Below are 21,394 nucleotides of genomic sequence, written 5' to 3'. Positions count from 1 at the left end.
TGAGATTTGTTTTTTCGTGGCACATTATAATTTATGGCAATGGTAAATTTAGGTCGATATATGTTTTGTTTTGTTTTATTTATAGAAAAAAAACCCCCAATAAATTGGACAAATTTAAAACAAAAATTAGCAATTTTCAAACTTTGACTGATTATCCCTGTAATCCAGATAGGTATACCACAGAAAAACATTAATAAATAACATTTCCCTCATGTCGGCTTTACATCAGCGCCATTTGTTAAATGTTGTTTTATTTTGTTAGCATTTTAGGTTTAAAAATGTAGCAGCAATTTTCAATTTTTTCATGAAAATTAAATTTTTCTTTTTTTTGGGACCTATCCAGGTTTGAAGTGACTTTAGGGGTCCTATATACTGGAAACCCCCCAAACTGATACCATTTTAAAAACACCCCAACATATTGAAAACTGCGGTCAGGTAGTTTATTAACCCTTCAGGTGCTTTTCAGCAATTAATACAAAGTGGCATGATAGGAATGAAAACGTTTATTTTTACCACCTAAATGTCGCTAACTTTGGAAGAGGCCCCTATTTGGCCGTGAATCGCCATGACAAACATCAGGACCCCACAATCACGATCTCCGGGTGGTGATGGGGATAAAGAGGGAGACCCGCACTCTTTTTTTTTTTTTTTGCCATTTATATTGACAACTACATCTAAAGACTTAAACTGATATAGACGGTGCCGGCACCGATTGTGGCTGATGCAGCAGGTTGTCAGCTATAGTGTACAGCCGGCATCTGCTGGATTGTACCTGTATAGGGAGGATAGTCTCTTATATCTCAGGTCAGTAAAAAGACGTATTGGTGTCAATAAGGAGTTAATGTCCAAACAACTCACAAAATGAACTGCACACAATATCCTCTGGATTTCAGCAGGGGCGTCACAACAGTCCGTTTCTAAGACCGGTTGCCGAGGGCGACTGCACCACCGTATCACGCTGCGGGGGGCCAGGCGTTCGCTGCTCTTGGCTCTGTGTTAGGCCGGTTTCACACGTCAGTGGCTCCGGTACGTGTGGTGACAGTTTTCTCACGTACCGGAGACACTGACTCACGTAGACACATTAAAATCTGTGTCTCTGCACATGTCAGCGTGTTTTCACGGACCGTGTGTCCGTTTGAAAAACACGGAGACATGTCAGTGTTCGTGGGAGCGCACGTATCACACGGACCCATTTAAGTCAATGGGTCCGTGTAAAACACGTACCGCACACGGATGCTGTCCGTGTGCCGTGCAGGAGACAGCGCTACAGTAAGCGCTGTCCCCCCAGCTTGTGGTGCTGAAGCCGCCATTCATTTCTTCTCTCCAGCAGTGTTCGCTGGAGAGAAAAAATGAAAAATCATTGGTTTTTTTTTCTTTTCCGTGTTTAAAATAAAGATCCTTGTCACCACCCCCCTTCCACCCCCTGTGTGCCCGCCCGCTGGAAATAAAATACTCACCCAGCTCCCTCGATGCTTCCTCTCAGCGTCGCAGCTTGTTCTGTATGAGCGGTCACGTGGTGCCGCTCATTACAGTGATGAATATGCGGCTCCACCTCCCATAGGGTTGGAGCCGCATATTCATCACTATAATGAGCGGTACCACGTGACTGCTCATACAGGAAGAAGCTGCGACGCTGAGAGGAAGCATCGAGGGAGCTGGGTGAGTATTTTATTTCCAGCGGGCGCACAGGGGGTGGTGACAAGGATCTTTATTTTAAACACAAAAAAACAAAAAACAATGATTTTTCATTCCTTCTCTCCAGCGAACGCTGCTGGGAAGAAGGAATGAATTCCGGCTTCAGCACCAGATGCAGGAGACAGCGCTTATCTCTATCGCTGTCTCCTGCACGGTCCGTGTGGTACCCAGTCGGCACACGGGCGGCACATGGCTGATGCACGTGTGCCACGTGAGCACACGGACACGGATAACTCCGGTACCGATTTTTCCGGTACCGGAGTTATCTGGACGTGTGGGACAGGCCTTACCTCACACAAGCTGGAAGCTGCAGAGCCCCCTGCTCTGCTACTTGCACACAAACCCTGACACACCCAATCCTTTGCTGCAGGGTCTTTAAATGGCCTGGAGGGAGCGAACTGCCCCACTACCATCCTGTCGTTTGCTCCAAAAATAAAAGCCCGTTTTGGTTTTCTTAAATCTGCCTTGGGCAAATAGTTTGCCCAAGACCAAACTTTTATTTTGCACTGCAGTGTGCTCCAGCGGTCTTAATACGCTTCTGTGTGCATCCTGGGGGCCACGTAGCGACCCTCGCCTATAACACCGGTCACTGCCTCAGTGTGAAATGTGTTTGTTGCTGCTGTTAATGTGTTTGCTGCCATCCCATGGTGCCACCTATATTCTGGCTCACTCTTTGTTCCACAATGGTTTATGTGATCATAAGTATTAAACAAAGATGGTCTGTTATTCAGTTCTGAGTGCTCCCTCTCGGTGTTCTCTCCTGTACGGCGCTGAACAGTATTCACAGGAGTCCTGTTTGGTGCCAGGAGCTACTTAACCATCGTATGGTTCTAATTATAAACACCATTTACCATAATTTCAGGAGCTCTAAATTTGTTGTATTTATGTACTAACCATGTAGGGTGCCTACATTTTTGCATCTGCCAATTTTCCTTTTTGTAATTTTTAAAATGTAAAATATGGGGGGGGGAATATATATTCTTTTTTGTGTGTATGCCTAAAATACAAATTAAATGTGTCATCTATAACTTTAGGCCTTTTTAGAGATCATTTCGGGAGTTATCAGAGTATCTGAGCGTGCTCTGATATTTTCAAGTTCCTGTGGTCGCATGTTTTGCATCAGATGACAGCAGCAACGCACGAGGGGATTATCTGTTTATTAGGCCGCAAAACGTGACCGCAGGGATAATTTCCAAGTCCCTGCGGCTGCATGAATGCGGCCTAACATACAGATAATCCCCTAATGCGTTGCTGCTGTCTTCTGATGCAAAACATGCGACCGCAGGAACTTGAAAATACTCGGATAACACCCGAGCGTGCTTCAATAACATGATATCCAAGGACGCCCAGATACTCGGATAGCACCCGAGCGTCCTCCAATAACACGATATCCGAGGACGCCCAGATTATCCGATAACACCCGAGCGTCCTCCAATAACACGATATCGGAGGACGCCCAGATACTCTGATAACACCCGAGCGTGCTCCAATAACACGATATCGGAGGACGCCCAGATACTCTGATAACACCCGAGCGTGCTCCAATAACACGATATCCGAGGACGCCCAGATTATCCGATAACACCCGAGCGTGCTCCAATAACACGATATCGGAGGACGCCCAGATACTCTGATAACACCCGAGCGTCCTCCAATAACACGATATCCGAGGACGCCCAGATTATCCGATAACACCCGAGCGTGCTCCAATAACACGATATCCAAGGACGCCCAGATACTCGGGTAACAGCCGAGCGTCCTCCAATAACACGATATCCGAGGACGCCCAGATTATCCGATAACACCCGAGCGTGCTCCAATAACACGATATCCGAGGACGCCCAGATACTCTGATAACACCCGAGCGTGCTCCAATAACACAATATCTGAGGACGCCCAGATACTCTGATAACACCAGAGCGTCCTCCAGTAACACGATATCCGAGGACGCCCAGATACTCTGATAACACCCGAGCGTGCTCCAATAACACGATATCGGAGGACGCCCAGATACTCTGATAACACCCGAGCGTGCTCCAATAACACGATATCCGAGGGCGCCCAGATTATCCGATAACACCCGAGCGTGCTCCAATAGCACGATATCCGAGGACGCCCAGATACTCTGATAACACCAGAGCGTGCTCCAATAACACGATATCTGAGGATGCCCAGATACTCGGATAACACCCGAGCGTGCTCCAATAACATGATATCTGAGGACGCCCAGATACTCTGATAACACCCGAGCGTGCTCGAATAACATGATATCTGAGGACGCCCAGATACTCGGATAACACCCGAGTGTCCTCCAATAACACGATATCTGAGGACGCCCAGATACTCTGATAACACCCGAGCGTGCTCCAGTAACACGATATCCGAGGACGCCCAGATACTCTGATAACACCCGAGCGTCCTCCAATAACACGATATCCGAGGGCGCCCAGATTATCCGATAACACCCGAGCGTGCTCCAATAACACGATATCCGAGGACGCCCAGATACTCTGATAACACCCGAGCGTGCTCCAATAACACAATATCTGAGGACGCCCAGATACTCTGATAACACCAGAGCGTCCTCCAGTAACACGATATCCGAGGACGCCCAGATACTCTGATAACACCCGAGCGTGCTCCAATAACACGATATCGGAGGACGCCCAGATACTCTGATAACACCCGAGCGTGCTCCAATAACACGATATCCGAGGGCGCCCAGATTATCCGATAACACCCGAGCGTGCTCCAATAGCACGATATCCGAGGACGCCCAGATACTCTGATAACACCAGAGCGTGCTCCAATAACACGATATCTGAGGATGCCCAGATACTCGGATAACACTCGAGCGTGCTCCAATAACATGATATCTGAGGACGCCCAGATACTCTGATAACACCCGAGCGTGCTCCAATAACATGATATCTGAGGACGCCCAGATACTCGGATAACACCCGAGCGTGCTCCAGTAACACGATATCCGAGGACGCCCAGATACTCTGATAACACCCGAGCGTCCTCCAATAACACGATATCTGAGGACGCCCAGATACTCGGATAACACCAGAGCGTCCTCCAATAACACGATATCCGAGGACGCCCAGATTATCCGATAACACCCGAGCGTGCTCCAATAACACGATATCTGAGGACGCCCAGATACTCAGATAACACCAGAGCGTGCTCTAATAACACGATATCTGAGGACGCCCAGATTATCCGATAACACCCTAGCGTGCTCCAATAACACGATATCTGAGGACGCCCAGATAGTCTGATAACACCCGAGTGTCCTCCAGTAACACGATATCCGAGGACGCCCAGATACTCTGATAACACCAGAGCGTCCTCCAATAACACGATATCTGAGGACGCCCAGATACTCTGATAACACCCGAGCGTGCTCCAATAACACGATATCCGAGGGCGCCCAGATACTCCGATAACACCCGAGTGTCCTCCAATAACACGATATCTGAGGACGCCCAGATACTCGGATAACACCAGAGCGTCCTCCAATAACACGATATCCGAGGACGCCCAGATTATCCGATAACACCCGAGCGTGCTCCAATAACACGATATCTGAGGACGCCCAGATACTCAGATAACACCAGAGCGTGCTCTAATAACACGATATCTGAGGACGCCCAGATTATCCGATAACACCCGAGCGTGCTCCAATAACACGATATCCGAGGACCCCCAGATTATCCGATAACACCCGAGCGTGCTCCAATAACACGATATCTGAGGACGCCCAGATAGTCTGATAACACCCGAGTGTCCTCCAGTAACACGATATCCGAGGACGCCCAGATACTCTGATAACACCAGAGTGTCCTCCAATAACACGATATCTGAGGACGCCCAGATACTCTGATAACACCCGAGCGTGCTCCAATAGCACGATATCTGAGGACTCCCAGATACTCTGATAACACCAGAGCGTCCTCCAATAACACGATATCCGAGGACGCCCAGATACTCTGATAACACCCGAGCGTGCTCCAATAACACGATATCCGAGGGCGCCCAGATACTCCGATAACACCCGAGTGTCCTCCAATAACACGATATCTGAGGACGCCCAGATACTCGGATAACACCAGAGCGTCCTCCAATAACACGATATCCGAGGACGCCCAGATTATCCGATAACACCCGAGCGTGCTCCAATAACACGATATCTGAGGACGCCCAGATACTCAGATAACACCAGAGCGTGCTCTAATAACACGATATCTGAGGACGCCCAGATTATCCGATAACACCCGAGCGTGCTCCAATAACACGATATCCGAGGACCCCCAGATTATCCGATAACACCCGAGCGTGCTCCAATAACACGATATCTGAGGACGCTCAGATAGTCTGATAACACCCGAGTGTCCTCCAGTAACACGATATCCGAGGACGCCCAGATACTCTGATAACACCAGAGCGTCCTCCAATAACACGATATCCGAGGACGCCCAGATACTCTGATAACACCCGAGCGTGCTCCAATAACACGATATCTGAGGGCGCCCAGATACTCAGATAACACCCGAGCGTGCTCCAATAACACGATATCTGAGGACGCCCAGATACTCTGATAACACCAGAGCGTCCTCCAATAACACGATATCCGAGGACGCCCAGATACTCTGATAACACCCGAGCGTGCTCCAATAACACAATATCTGAGGACGCCCAGATACTCTGATAACACCCGAGAGTGCTCCAATAACACAATATCTGAGGACGCCCAGATACTCAGATAACACCAGAGCGTCCTCCAATAACCCGATATCTGAGGACGCCCAGATACTCTGATAACACCAGAGCGTCCTCCAGTAACACGATATCTGAGGGCGCCCAGATACTCTGATAACACCAGAGCGTCCTCCAATAACACGATATCCGAGGGCGCCCAGATACTCAGATAACACCCGAGCGTCCTCCAATAACCCGATATCCGAGGACGCCCAGATACTCGGATAACACCCGAGCGTCCTCCAATAACACGATATCCGAGGGCGCCAAGATTATCCGATAACACCCGAGCGTCCTCCAGTAACACGATATCCGAGGACGCCCAGATTATCCGATAACACCAGAGCGTCCTCCAGTAACACGATATCTGAGGACGCCCAGATACTCTGATAACACCAGAGCGTCCTCCAATAACACGATATCCGAGGACGCCCAGATACTCCGATAACACCCGAGCGTCCTCCAATAACACGATATCCGAGGGCGCCCAGATTATCCGATAACACCAGAGCGTCCTCCAGTAACACGATATCTGAGGACGCCCAGATACTCTGATAACACCAGAGCGTCCTCCAATAACACGATATCCGAGGACGCCCAGATACTCTGATAACACCAGAGCGTCCTCCAATAACACGATATCCGAGGGCGTTCGCTAATCACTAATCATTTCATCTTCAACTTGCTTAACTATTCACAATAACAGCAATTTTGACCAGGGGTGCCCTAACTTTTACATGTCACTGTACATAAGATCCTGTCTTGCAGCTGACGCCATGATACAGGGTGAGACGTGCGCCGTGGGGTAATTGTGTTACTGCTGTTTTCTGCTGTTGATTGCCATTATTCACATTTCAAGAAATCCTGGATCTGATGTCTGACTCGTAAACTCTCCTGGATACTGGAGTCTCCATGATCCCTCATTGCCTACAAAGCCGATCATTAAAGGGGTTGTCCACTATTATGACAAGCCCTTCTTGATCCACAGGTTTGGCCCCAATAAAATAATAAAGCCTATACTCCCCTCCCATTCTGGTGCTGTTCCTGTGGTGTGAGCACTTGCGGTCCCGGGGCCCCTGTGTGGTTATGACACGTGACCCCGGGGCCAATAAGCGCTGGCGTCACTGTCTCCGCCTTCATACGGATTGAACATGAAGAGGAAGCCAGGGATCAGCTGCAGCCGGACTTCCTCTTCATGTTCAATCCGTATGAAGGCGGAGACAGTGACGCCAGCGCTGATTGGCCCCGGGGTCACGTGTCATAAACAATCAGCGCTGGCGTCACTGTCTCCGCCTTCATACGGATTGAACATGAAGAGGAAGCCAGGGATCCACTGCAGCCGGACTTCCTCTTCATGGTCAATCCGTATGCAGGTGGGGACTGGGATGCCGTAGTCACGTGTCATAACCACACTAGAGCCCTGGGACCGCGGGTGTCGGCACAGCGGGAACAGCGCCAGCATGGGAGGTGAGTATAGTAATCGGGGCCCAACATTTAGATCAAGAAGGGGGGTCCTAGTAGTGGAAAACCCCTTTATTAAAGTGGTCACTTTCATGTCATGTAATGGTGGACGCACGTACAAGCTACATATACCCTTGTCTAATAGGGTCATCTGTGATGGTGGAGGGTGAAGTTTATAAATCGTGCCCCTTAAACCATTTACTCCAAATTTCCAAGAGATTATGCCACATAGGTAGACATTACAAGTGGCGGTCCCCCGGAATGATTCAATGACGATACGCAGCAGGACATTAGCTGTAATGATGAGTCTGTGATCGGAGAGGCTGCAAGCGAGGTGCACCCCGACATTACATTATCCGGGGGGCTGCAGGGTGTTACATGAAGTCTTGGGGTGCACGTCTTTAGTGTAAACCTCAGGCGCCGTGATGGAAATCTTCACTGGTGTCATTTCGGGGAGTATATGGTGGGCGCGCTCCAGGCTCCCGGGGTGAGTTTCCCCTACAGATACTTCTCCGCTGTGGTGAAGCCACTGTATGTTGAGGGTGTAGGAGCTGCGAACATGTCTGACAGATGAGATCGGGACACGGGCACTGAGTATTCGGTTAATTACCAAGCCGCCCACTGTGCCAACAGCCGGGAAGAACAAGGGATTAGACCAAAATCTCATTCAGTCAATTACTGTAATTGACCCATGTGACAGGATAACAAGGGCTGTTATAACACGACATGTGAGAGGATGGGAAGACTTTACAGCTTTGATACATTTATTCACTTATTATTCAATTCCCCCCCCCCCCCCCCACACACAAATGTTTAGCTCCATAGTCTTTACTTGTATTATTACAAAGTATCTTCCCAGGAGGCAAAAATGGCCCCTGTTCTGCTGTATCATGGTCATGGCATATCCTGGGCGTCTCGTCCCTCCTATCCCAGACGCCTCATCCCTTCCACCTCGGCTGTCTTGTCCCTCCTGTCCCGGCACCCGACGGCCTCTTGTCCCTCCTGACCCAGCGGCCTCTATTCCTATCCGAGCCCCTTGTGGCCTCTCATACCTCCTACCCAGGCCCCTGGTGGCCTCTTGTCCTGCCCCAGCGGCCTCTAGTCCTATCCGGGTCCCTTGTGGCCTCTTGTCCCTCCTACCCAGGCACCTGGTGGCCTCTTGTCCTGTCCCAGCCCTGGCGGCCTCTAGTCCCTTGACCCAGCGGCCTCTTGTCCCTCCTGACCCAGCGGCCTCTTGTCCGGCCCCAGCGGCCTCTAGTCCTATCCGGGCCCCTTGTGGCCTCTCATCCCTCCTACCCAGGCACCTGGTGGCCTCTTGTCCTGTCCCAGCCCCAGCGGCCTCTAGTCCTATCCGGGCCCCTTGTGGCCTCTCATCGTCCTACCCAAGCACCTGGTGGCCTCTTGTCCTGTCCCAGCCCTGGCGGCCTGTAGTCCTCCTGTCCGGGCCCCTTGTGGCCTCTCATCCATCCTACCCAGGCACCTGGTGGCCTCTTGTCCTGTTCCAGCCCCGGCGGCCTCTAGTCCTTCCTATCCGGGCCCCTTGTGGCCTCTCATCCCTCCTACCCAGGCACCTGGTGGCCTCTTGTCCTGTCCCAGCCCCAGCGGCCTCTAGTCCTATCCGGGCCCCTTGTGGCCTCTCATCCGTCCTACTCAAGCACCTGGTGGCCTCTTGTCCTGTCCCAGCCCCGGCGGCCTCTAGCCCTCCTGTCCGGGCCACTTGTGGCCTCTCATCCATCCTACCCAGGCACCTGGTGGCCTCTTGTCCTGTCCCAACCCCAGCGGCCTCTAGTCCTATCCGGGCCCCTTGTGGCCTCTCATCCGTCCTACCCAAGCACCTGGTGGCCTCTTGTCCTGTCCCAGCCCCGGCGGCCTCTAGTCCTCCTGTCCGGGCCACTTGTGGCCTCTCATCCATCCTACCCAGGCACCTGGTGGCCTCTTGTCCTGTCCCAGCCCCGGCGGCCTCTAGTCCCTCCTATCCGGGCCCCTTGTGGCCTCTCATCCGTCCTGCCCAGGCACCTGGTGGCCTCTTGTCCCTCCTACCCAGGAACCTGGTGGCCTCTTGTCCTGTCCCAGCCCTGGCGGCCTCTAGTCCCTCGACCCAGCGGCCTCTTGTCCAGTCCCAGCCCCCGGTGGCCTCTAGTCCCTCCTGTCTGGGCCCCTCATGGCCTCTTGTCCCTCCGGAGTATTACACATGTCATCCTGATGCATTAATAGCATTTGCGGATACTCCGGCTGGGATCGGTTGCTATGGTAACGCCCAGCTTTAACACCACTATAAAGTTAAATACAATCCTTCCTCCGCATGTACCTGAGCTGAGGACGCCATTTTTCTCTGTGACTCATTAGCTAATGTTTGCACCCCCGCACTGAACACGCAAACACGTGACTGTATGTATACAGAGCCGTATGCCCCCCGTACTATGTACAGGGCCGTGTGTGTGTGTATAGCCTGTATTGTGTCGGACCTGTGTATATAGCCCATACTGCTTTATTATGGGATGTTGGGGAGCAATTGGTGTAATATTAGATTATGGGACCATAATGACAGTTTGGTGGGATGATGGGGGTTTTCTCCTCCGGTGGAGCTCCATACGGCTCCTATAATTCCTTCTCAGTAATGGCCTCATACACATTAAAGGGAACCTGTCACCCCCAAAATGGAAGGTGAGCTAAGCCCACCGGCATCAGGGGCTTATGTCCAGTATTCTGTAATGCTGTAGATAAGCCCCCGATGTATCCTGAAAGGTCAGAGAGGCCCGGACCCTGCGCACTGCAGTACTGTGCTCTGCCCTCAACAGGGCAAATAAAGTACGCCTGCGCCGGAGCGTCAAGACAAGAGGACGTCATCGTAAGAAGATGGGAGGCCCCGGACCACAACGCCCATCGGATCAGAACCGGACCGCAGCAGGACCGCCCCTGGGTGAGTATAATCTAACCTCTTTTTCTCATCTTTCAGGATACATCGGGGGCTTATCTACAGCATTACAGAATGCATTACAGAATGCTGGAGATAAGCCCCTGATGCCGGTGACCGCAGCTTATAGGCCAAAAATGGGGTGACAGATTCCGTTTGAGGAAGTCCCCACACTCTGTTAACCATTTGTATGATGTAGCCACTATTGCCAGCAGCATCTAAGGGGTTAAACAGATATGGCCGGTGCCAGCACTGATCGTGGCTGATACAGTTGTCAGCTATAGTGGACAGCCGATATCTGCTGCATTGTCACCTGTATGGGGAGGATAGTCTCTTATATCTCAGGTCAGTAAAAAGATATTGGCGGCCATTAAGGGGTTAATACTTTGTGACCTCCAATATCTGGATCTGGGCCACAGATACCTCGTTTTTTTTTTTTTGCATTGTGAAGTTTCATGGCCGTTCTTTTCTTCTACGTTTCTGACACATTTTCATGACAGTAGCTTCATCTTCAAACGGATCCGCATTTGTAATTCGGCTGACCGTTCTGCTGTCCCCGTCTCCACTATAGGATTTGTAAAGAGCTCGGTGCTTCTCCTGCGATGTCGCGCATGTCTGTGATGGTGTCGGTCTCCATGTGACCCGCGACGGTCTCCATGTGACCCGCGCCGCCCTCATGGTTTATGGAGCACGTTTCCTTGAGTTTTATGCCATCCATTGTAGTCCTCCATACTGTCGTCCGTTCTGGCCGCACACACCACACGCTCGACACAACCTGCTTCTCACCACGGCATCAAATACTTTTTTTTGGGATGTTTTCCAATTAGAGCAGATGACGATCCTCCTCGTTACCTCCGTGTTCCGTCTCCACAGACTGATCCTACATTTCCTGCTTCACTGCAGACACTGACATAGAAGAGTTACTAGCCATGGCAAATGCCCAGCGAGCCGCAAGATAGATGTAGGCCTTCTTATCCACGACCTGAAGGCCAAAATCCAGCAGGCGCCTTGTTACGAGGCGCGGTGTAAAGCTCGTTACCGCACCTCTGGACGTTAATCTTCCGTCCTTCACCTCGATATTATTGAAAACACTGAAAAATTTAGAATGCAGCAACAAATTCTCTAAAAACGGGCAACTCAATGTATTTTTCAACGTTCTGAGGGTTTTTTGGTAATTTTCTTTGGTTCACTCATGTGTTGGTTGCCTTGAAGTATCCGTTGTTAGTAATATGGACGCGCTTAATCTCTCAAGACCTTTTTTATCCATTTCCACTATTTTTTTAAACTTCTAAAATCCACGAATATCTTCGTTAGCGTCCACTCGTCACAGATCGCCGACAGCAACAGAGTGCAGCTGGAAGCAGTGACGCTGCTGAGGTAAAGTGAAAGCTGACCTCTGATTGGCTGCTGTGGTCAGCTGGTGCGTCTGACTGTGAGGAGTCACACATCCTCTGCTCTATACAGATTCACCTCAGATCTCTGACAGTGTGAGGGGATCACTAAGGGGCATAACACGAAGGAGTTCTCCAAAAGCCGCCCAAAAAGCGACCATCTATTGGGCAAGTTAGTCCAAAAGCTAAGAAGGCACATGCACGCAGCCAATAACCCCGGCACGCCCAGCCAATGGCGTAACCTGTACACACCCGGCCAACGGCGTAACCTGTACACCCATGGCCTGTACACACCCAGCCAACGGCGTAACATGTACACGCCCAGCCAACGGCGTAACCTGTACACGCCCGGCCAACGGCGTAACCTGTACACGCCCGGCCAACGGCGTAACCTGTACACGCCCGGCCAACGGCGTAACTTGTACACGCCCGGCCAACGGCGTAACCTGTACACGCCCGGCCAACGGCGTAACCTGTACACGCCCGGCCAACGGCGTAACCTGTACACGCCCGGCCAACGGCGTAACCTGTACACGCCCGGCCAACGGCGTAACCTGTACACGCCCGGCCAACGGCGTAACCTGTACACGCCCGGCCAACGGCGTAACCTGTACACGCCCGGCCAACGGCATAACCTGTACACGCCCGGCCAACGGCGTAACCTGTACACGCCCGGCCAACGGCGTAACCTGTACACACATGGCCTGTACAATCCCGGCCGACTGCGTAATCTGTACACACCTGGCTGACGACGTAACCCGTACACACATGGCCTGTACAATCCCGCCCAATGGCGTAACCTGTACACACCCGGCCGATGGCGTAACCTATACACGCCCAGCCAACGGCGTAACTTGTACAAGCCCGGCCAACGGCGTAACCTGTACACGCCCGGCCAACGGCGTAACCTGTACACACATGGCCTGTACAATCCCGGCCGACTGCGTAACCTGTACACACCTGGCTGACGACGTAACCCGTACACACATGGCCTGTACACACCCAGCCGACGGCGTAACCCGTACACACATGGCCTGTACAATCCCGCCCAATGACGTAACCTGTACACACCTGGCCGACGGCGTAACCCATACACACCCGGCCGACGGCGTAACCCGTACACACAAGGCTTGTACACACCCGGCTGACGACGTCACCCAGACATGCCCGGCTGATGATGTAACTCATACACACATGGCCCTACACGCCCAGCTGACGCAATGCTCCATTGTGCATCACACAGTCCAAGTACCGAGCGTGCATCGGAGATTACTCCCTATAAGGGTATTATAACTTTATTAATATTGTGAATCGAGCTAAATTGTTTTGCAGATATATTCTCCACACTAAATACATGAGAAAAAATGTTACCAGAAGCTCTTATCTGACTTGTTCAATATAAGGTAATAACCCTAAGATAATCATGAGCCTAGGATCCTGTGTGTAATGTGTGACTCCACCAGCAGAATAGTGAGTGCAGCTCTGGAGTATAATACAGGATGTAACTCAGGATCAGTAATGTAATGTATGTACACAGTGACTGCTCCAGCAGAATAGTGAGTGCAGCTCTGGAGTATAATACAGGAGGTAACTCAGGATCAGTAATGTAATATATGTACACAGTGACTGCACCAGCAGAATAGTGAGTGCAGCTCTGGAGTATAATACAGGATGTAACTCAGGATCAGTAATGTAATGTGTGTACACAGAGACTGCACCAGCAGAATAGTGAGTGCAGCTCTGGTGTATAATACAGGAGGTAACTCAGGATCAGTAATGTAATGTATGTACACAGTGACTGCACCAGCAGAATAGTGAGTGCTGCTCTGGGGTATAATACAGGATGTAACTCAGGATCAGTAATGTAATGTATGTACACAGTGACTGCCCAGCAGAATAGTGAGTGCAGCTCTGGAGTATAATACAGGATGTAACTCAGAATCAGTAATGTAATGTATGTACACAGTGACTGCACCAGCAGAATAGTGAGTGCAGCTCTGGAGTATAATACAGGATGTAACTCAGGATCAGTAATGTAATGTATGTACACAGTGACTGCACCAGCAGAATAGTGAGTGCAGCTCTGGAGTATAATACAGGATGTAACTCAGGATCAGTAATGTAATGTATGTACACAGTGACTGCCCAGCAGAATAGTGAGTGCAGCTCTGGAGTATAATACAGGATGTAACTCAGAATCAGTAATGTAATGTATGTACACAGTGACTGCACCAGCAGAATAGTGAGTGCAGCTCTGGGGTATAATACAGGATGTAACTCAGGATCAGTAATGTAATGTATGTACACAGTGGCTGCACCAGCAGAATAGTGAGAATAGTGAGTGTAGCTCTGGGGTATAATACAGGATGTAACTCAGGATCAGTAATGTAATGTATGTACACAGTGACTGCACCAGCAGAATAGTGAGTGCAGCTCTGGGGTATAATACGGGATGTAACTCAGGATCAGTAATGTAATGTATGTACACAGTGACTGCACCAGCAGAATAGTGAGAATAGTGAGTGTAGCTCTGGGGTATAATACAGGATGTAACTCAGGATCAGTAATGTAATGTATGTACACAGTGACTGCACCAGCAGAATAGTGAGTGCAGCTCTGGGGTATAATACGGGATGTATTAATGCTGGTACTTAGTGACTGCACTGCTTACAGAGCTTTCTTCTAGCAATGACATGATGTCAGTTATCAGCAAATGTTTTGTTATTTCTATTCCCCACAATGTTATTCTACAGAATGTTGGGAGAATACTGTGATGTGATTGTGGCTTCACTACAGATCGACTCCTCTTTTTGGGGGCGCTCGGAGTTTCCCGCCTCGTTTCAGGCCCCCATCTTTTCCCCTTCTTTATATCTATGATGTATCTGAGCAGATCTCTTCCCACACATGGCGCAGTGTTCGCCATCACGCACAGCGCTATCCCTTTCTCCTCCAAAGCTCAAAGATGACCGAGAATACAGGGAAGACAAAGTGCGTCTTGCAGATGAGAGGACAAGCGCCATGAATAAAATATCTCCCTGGTGCCGTTCACGTGACCGCGCGCTCTCATCTTACCAGGCGCAGGGAGAGCTTTGATGAGACGATCCTGGGACGCGCTCGTCTCCGCAGGACGCTCCTCTCAAAGAAAACACGGACAATTGAAAAAGAAATCAACTAGAACCACAGAGACAAATGTAAAAGCAGAATATTGAGAAATGACAAAGGACGACGAGGCGCAGGAAAGTGAAAGTCACGGCGGGGCAGTCATTATTCCTGTGCCATGGCGAGAGCATGCCATTATTCTGTCGGTGATCAGGGGCGCGGGGTCGCTATCATCTGTCATAGATCTGGATGAAAGGCTCGGCGCCCTCTCTCACGTTCCTGAGCTGCGGACACGCTGGTGCCACGTGTCAGTCACCACGATGTTGTGCCAGAATTAACCCTAAGGGGATGACGATACGGCACAATGGCGCAACACTTGTATCCAGTGACTTTACAGCAGTTACTTGCCCCATAAATGGCGCACACATAAAACTCCCCCAGGGTGAAGACCGTGGACCCGTCACGTGTCCTCTGGGGTTGACATGGAAGCACTTCCCACTGGGCTTCTGCGGTTACTGGCGAGACCACCGCCGAGCCTGTGCATCCCGACCATGGCCGACTTATCAACTGAAGTGATCTACTAGATTTTCCTGGGGACAGTGGAAATGTGACAATTCTGCTCGGGGTAAGAATGTATCAAGAATGGTTGTCACTGCCCTTCCCCCACACAATAATGGGACCGGGACTGTACAACCTCATGGATGTATAAAATCTATACTGACCCCTGCGATGCCGCCGCGGCATCCGGCAGTGCAGGAGTTAACAGTGCGCTGATCGTGGCGGTGGTGACTTGCGAGCTTCTCTCCCCCAAGTGCTCCTTTTCCAGGTCAGTGCGCGAACAGCTCTGCGTCCTGTCACTACGCATTGCTCTGCGGGAGCACAGCGCTCTGGGGGAATGCAGGGTGAACGCGTACACGGCTCATTTCCAGGCTCCCCGCCCAGTGCAACCTGGAGACACGATGGATGGAGCTCTATGGATGGATACATATGGGACGGACGTAGATGACCGATATGAGAGATGACGGATGTCAGGAAGATCGAGAAACCATCAATGTTCATGAGCGCAAACCGTCCAGTGCTCTTCTTGGTGAGTGATCGGCATTCTGCGCAATAACTATTGCAGTGCCGCCTTCCCTTTTTGCTTTTTTTCCTCAGATATTTTGGGGGTTTTCGGCAATCCTAAAGTCAGCACCTGGAAACACGACTAGTGCGCCTTCGTTTATTTCTATTATCTTAGATGTAAGAAGACGACAGATAAAACAAAGAAACAGCAGGCCGATGAATAATGCAGGAAAAAGTGAACTTTAATTAGCCCAAGTGAGAAACAAGCCAGCCACAGGGGCCAATAAGAAGCCACAACTAAACCAACCACAGGGGCCAATAAGAGGCCACAACTAAACCAGCCACAGGGGCCAATAAGAGGCCACAACTAAACCAGCCACAGGGGCCAATAAGCCACAACCAAACCAGCCACAGGGGCCAATAAGAGGCCACAACTAAACCAGCCACAGGGGCCAATAAGAAGCCACAACTAAACCAGCCACAGGGGCCAATAAGCCACAACCAAACCAGCCACAGGGGCCAATAAGCCACAACCAAACCAGCCACGGGGGCCAATAAGAGGCCACAACTAAACCAGCCACAGGGGCCAATAAGAGGCCACAACCAAACCAGCCACAGGGGCCAATAAGAGGCCACAACTAAACCAGCCACAGGGGCCAATAAGCCACAACCAAACCAGCCACAGGGGCCAATAAGAGGCCACAACTAAACCAGCCACGGGGGCCAATAAGAGGCCACAACCAAACCAGCCACAGGGGCCAATAAGCCACAACCAAACCAGCCACAGGGGCCAATAAGAGGCCACAACTAAACCAGCCACGGGGGCCAATAAGAGGCCACAACTAAACCAACCACAGGGGCCAATAAGAGGGCACAACCAAACCAGCCACGGGGCCAATAAGCCACAACCAAACCAGCCACAGGGGCCAATAAGAGGCCACAACCAAACCAGCCACGGGGGCCAATAAGAGGCCACAACCAAACCAGCCACGGGGGCCAATAAGAGGCCACAACCAAACCAGCCACGGGGGCCAATAAGCCACAACCAAACCAGCCACAGGGGCCAATAAGTGGCCACAACCAAACCAGCCACGGGGCCAATAAGAGGCCACAACCAAACCAGCCACATGGGGCCAATAAGAGGGCAAAACCAAGCCAGCCACGGGGGCCAATAAGCCACAACCAAACCAGCCACAGGGGCCAATAAGGCCACAATAAAATCGGCCACAGGGGCCAATAAGAGGCCATTCTTTTTCATTTTTTCTACCTTTATGTACAATTGGGCTTTTGTCCTGGTAATACTTGTACCCGCAGTGTGGTCTTTTGGTGTTGGTCTGTTTTATTCTTATAGATCAGTGATGGATAAATGGTATTAGATGTGGATGGATGGAGAGATTAGCTCAGTACTACAGTACAGTTCTATGTGTGCCACAATGTATAAGCAATAAGCAGATGCTGTTGTGATCTCTGGTAAAGCCATATAAAGATGATTATCCTGTGTCTTGGTGCAGGCAGGCGATGCCGTTTGGATGTGTGACTTTGGGTGACAAGAAGGATTATAATCAACCCACGGAAGTGAGCGACAGATATGACTTGGGACAACTTATCAAAACGTAAGTGTGAAAACATCACTACATGGACTGATGCCTTGTGGAGCCGCTGGTGCCAGCTGGTCCCCTTGTGGAGGCGCCAGGTGACCCCTGTGGAGCCGCCGGCCGTCCACTATGGAGCCGCCGGTCTCCCCCATGGAGCTGCTGGTGCCAGCTGCCCCTTGTGAAGGCACCAGGTGACCCCTGTGGAGCCGCCGGCCGTCCACTATGGAGCCGTTGGTGCTGGCCGCCTCCTCGTGGAGCCGCCGGTCTCCCCCATGGAGCTGCTGGTGCCAGCTGCCCCTTGTGAAGGCGCTAGGTGACCCCTGTGGAGGCGCCAGGTGACCCCTGTGGAGCCACTGGCCGTTCACTATGGAGCCACTGGTGCTGGCCGCCTCTTCGTGGAGCCGCCGGTCTCCCCCATGGAGCTGCTGGTGCCAGCTGCCCCCTTGTGAAGGCGCCAGGTGACTACTGGAGCCACCGGCTGTCCACGATGGAGCCGCTGGTGCTGGCCGCCTCCTCGTGGAGCCGCTGGCGCCTGCCTCGGAGTCTCCTCTTTAGTCAAGTATTTATGTTGCTCTTTTGCTATATATGTCATTTCTGGGATGCCAGGCCGGGTGATGCCCTCGGAGGTTGTCGCCCGGCTCTACAGCCTCTAATGTTGTCTTCCCAGAGAAGAGTTCTGCGAAGTATTTCGGGCCAAAGAGAAATCTTCTGGAAAACTTTACACCTGCAAAAGGTTCCTGAAGAGAGATGGCCGAAAAGTCCGGAAGGCGGCAAAGAATGAGATCAACATCCTTAAAATGTGAGTGTCCCTGATGAGTGGAGCCCCTCCGAGGCAGCCGCCATTGTACGATACCTTAAGGTTGCGACATCGGCCCTTCATTATGGCGAAGCCTCAGATATCATTGTCTAGAAACACCTTATTTTTGGGTAATGTAAACTGAGCCCTTAAGATGCGCCAAATGTATGATGGGATAAATCGCACCATAAATGTGGCACCTGTACGCGGTGGAGGTGTTGCACGTGTCTCCGGTCAAGCGGAGAGGGGCGGCACAGAGGTGGGGGCTTCATGCCATATATTAGGGAATCGCTGTTATGTAGTCACTGCAGGAAGGACGCCGCCACGTTATACCGTCTGTGATGGTGGAGGATGATGATGACTTATTCTGTATGTCTCTCATGTCTTCCAGGGTTAAACACCACAACATCCTGCAATTGGTCGATGTCTTTGAAACAAAAAAAGAATATTTCATCTTCATGGAGCTGTAAGTAGTGGTCCGAGCGTTCACCTCGGTGGCAGCATCATGGGGTCATGTTGTATAACGCTACATCATCGTGGTGTGCTCTGCCCACGCTGCAGCTCCTCCCCTTATTGTGCGCCTTCCCATGCTGAAACTCCTCCCCTTATTGTGGCAACTTCCCACGCTGAAACTCCTCCCCTTATTGTGGCGCCTTCCCACGCTGCAGCTCCTCCCCTTATTGTGGCACCATCCCACACTGAAACTCCTCCCCTTATTGTGGCGCCTTCCCACGCTGAAACTTCTCCCCTTATTGTGGCGCCTTCCCATGCTGAAACTCCTCCCCTTATTGTGGCGCCTTCCCACGCTGAAACTTCTCCCCTTATTGTGGCGCCTTCCCATGCTGAAACTCCTCCCCTTATTGTGGCGCCTTACCACGCTGAAACTCCTCTTCTTATTGTGGCGCCTGTTATGGTTCTCAATGGCAAGAGAACATAGCCCAGCATACATAGGAACTAGCTCTTGGAAGGATGGAAACTTAAACTGACCATGAACTAAACCTGCCGCACAACTAACAGTAGCCGGGTAGCGTAGCCTGCGTTTTATCCCTAGACGCCCAGCGCCGGCCGGAGGACTAACTAATCCTGGCAGAGGAAAATATAGTCCTGGCTCACCTCTAGAGAAATTTCCCCGAAAGGCAGACAGAGGCCCCCACATATATTGGCGGTGATTTAAGATGAAAACGACAAACGTAGTATGAAAATAGGTTTAGCAAAATCGAGGTCCGCTTACTAGATAGCAGGAAGACAGAAAGGGTACTTTCATGGTCAGCTGAAAACCCTATCAATACACCATCCTGAAATTACTTTAAGACTCTAGTATTAACTCATAACATCAGAGTGGCAATTTCAGATCACAAGAGCTTTCCAGACACAGAAACGAAACTGCAGCTGTGAACTGGAACAAAATGCAAAAAACAAACAAGGACAAAAGTACGACTTAGCTGGAAGTTGTCTGGTAGCAGGAACATGCACAGAAAGGCTTCTGATTACAATGTTGACCGGCATGGAAGTGACAGAGGAGCAAGGTTAAATAGCGACTCCCACATCCTGATGGGAACAGGTGAACAGAGGGGATGATGCACACAAGTTCAATTCCACCAGTGGCCACCGGGGGAGCCCAAAATCCAATTTCACAACAGTACCCCCCCTCAAGGAGGGGGCACCGAACCCTCACCAGAACCACCAGGGCGATCAGGATGAGCCCTATGAAAGGCACGGACCAGATCGGAGGCATGAACATCAGAGGCAGTCACCCAAGAATTATCCTCCTGACCGTATCCCTTCCATTTGACCAGATACTGGAGTTTCCGTCTGGAAACACGGGAGTCCAAGATTTTTTCCACAACGTACTCCAACTCGCCCTCAACCAACACCGGAGCAGGAGGCTCAACGGAAGGCACAACCGGTACCTCATACCTGCGCAACAATGACCGATGAAAAACATTATGAATAGAAAAAGATGCAGGGAGGTCCAAACGGAAGGACACAGGGTTAAGAATCTCCAATATCTTGTACGGGCCGATGAACCGAGGCTTAAACTTAGGAGAAGAAACCCTCATAGGGACAAAACGAGAAGACAACCACACCAAGTCCCCGACACAAAGCCGAGGACCAACCCGACGCCGGCGGTTGGCAAAAAGCTGAGTCTTCTCCTGGGACAACTTCAAATTGTCCACCACCTGCCCCCAAATCTGATGCAACCTCTCCACCACAGCATCCACTCCAGGACAATCCGAAGATTCCACCTGACCGGAGGAAAATCGAGGATGAAACCCCGAATTACAGAAAAAAGGAGACACCAAGGTGGCAGAGCTGGCCCGATTATTGAGGGCAAACTCCGCTAAAGGCAAAAAAGCAACCCAATCATCCTGATCTGCAGACACAAAACACCTCAAATATGTCTCCAAAGTCTGATTCGTCCGCTCGGTCTGGCCATTAGTCTGAGGATGGAAAGCAGACGAGAAAGACAAATCTATGCCCATCCTAGCACAGAATGCCCGCCAAAATCTAGACACGAATTGGGTTCCTCTGTCAGAAACGATATTCTCCGGAATACCATGCAAACGAACCACATTTTGAAAAAACAGAGGAACCAACTCGGAAGAAGAAGGCAACT

General features: G+C 50.9%; 1 protein-coding gene and 1 long non-coding RNA gene across 5 annotated transcripts in view; one reads left to right on the top strand and one right to left on the bottom strand.

Annotated features, from left to right (window-relative positions):
- The window catches only part of LOC143788891 (uncharacterized), a 334,430-nt gene that overhangs the window by 33,489 nt on the left and 279,547 nt on the right, over window positions 1-21,394 (bottom strand). The gene's annotated exons all lie outside the window — the stretch shown is intronic.
- The window catches only part of CAMKV (CaM kinase like vesicle associated), an 80,200-nt gene that overhangs the window by 20,642 nt on the left and 38,164 nt on the right, over window positions 1-21,394 (top strand). For 2 of the 4 annotated variants that reach the window (XM_077277122.1, XM_077277121.1), the window contains 3 exons: window positions 17,898-17,999; window positions 18,649-18,780; window positions 19,169-19,243. In XM_077277122.1, coding sequence (XP_077133237.1) covers window positions 17,905-17,999; window positions 18,649-18,780; window positions 19,169-19,243 — 302 coding nt within the window. In that variant the 5' untranslated portion in view covers window positions 17,898-17,904. The remainder of the gene's footprint in view (window positions 1-17,897; window positions 18,000-18,648; window positions 18,781-19,168; window positions 19,244-21,394) is intronic. The other 2 variants (XM_077277123.1, XM_077277124.1) reach the window with 1 other exon arrangement.

The sequence above is a fragment of the Ranitomeya variabilis genome, chromosome 8, assembly GCF_051348905.1.
Source record: "Ranitomeya variabilis isolate aRanVar5 chromosome 8, aRanVar5.hap1, whole genome shotgun sequence".
NCBI lineage: Eukaryota > Metazoa > Chordata > Amphibia > Anura > Dendrobatidae > Ranitomeya > Ranitomeya variabilis.
The sequence above is the reverse complement of the archived record's forward strand: the minus strand, read 5'-3'. Positions and strand labels throughout refer to the sequence as shown.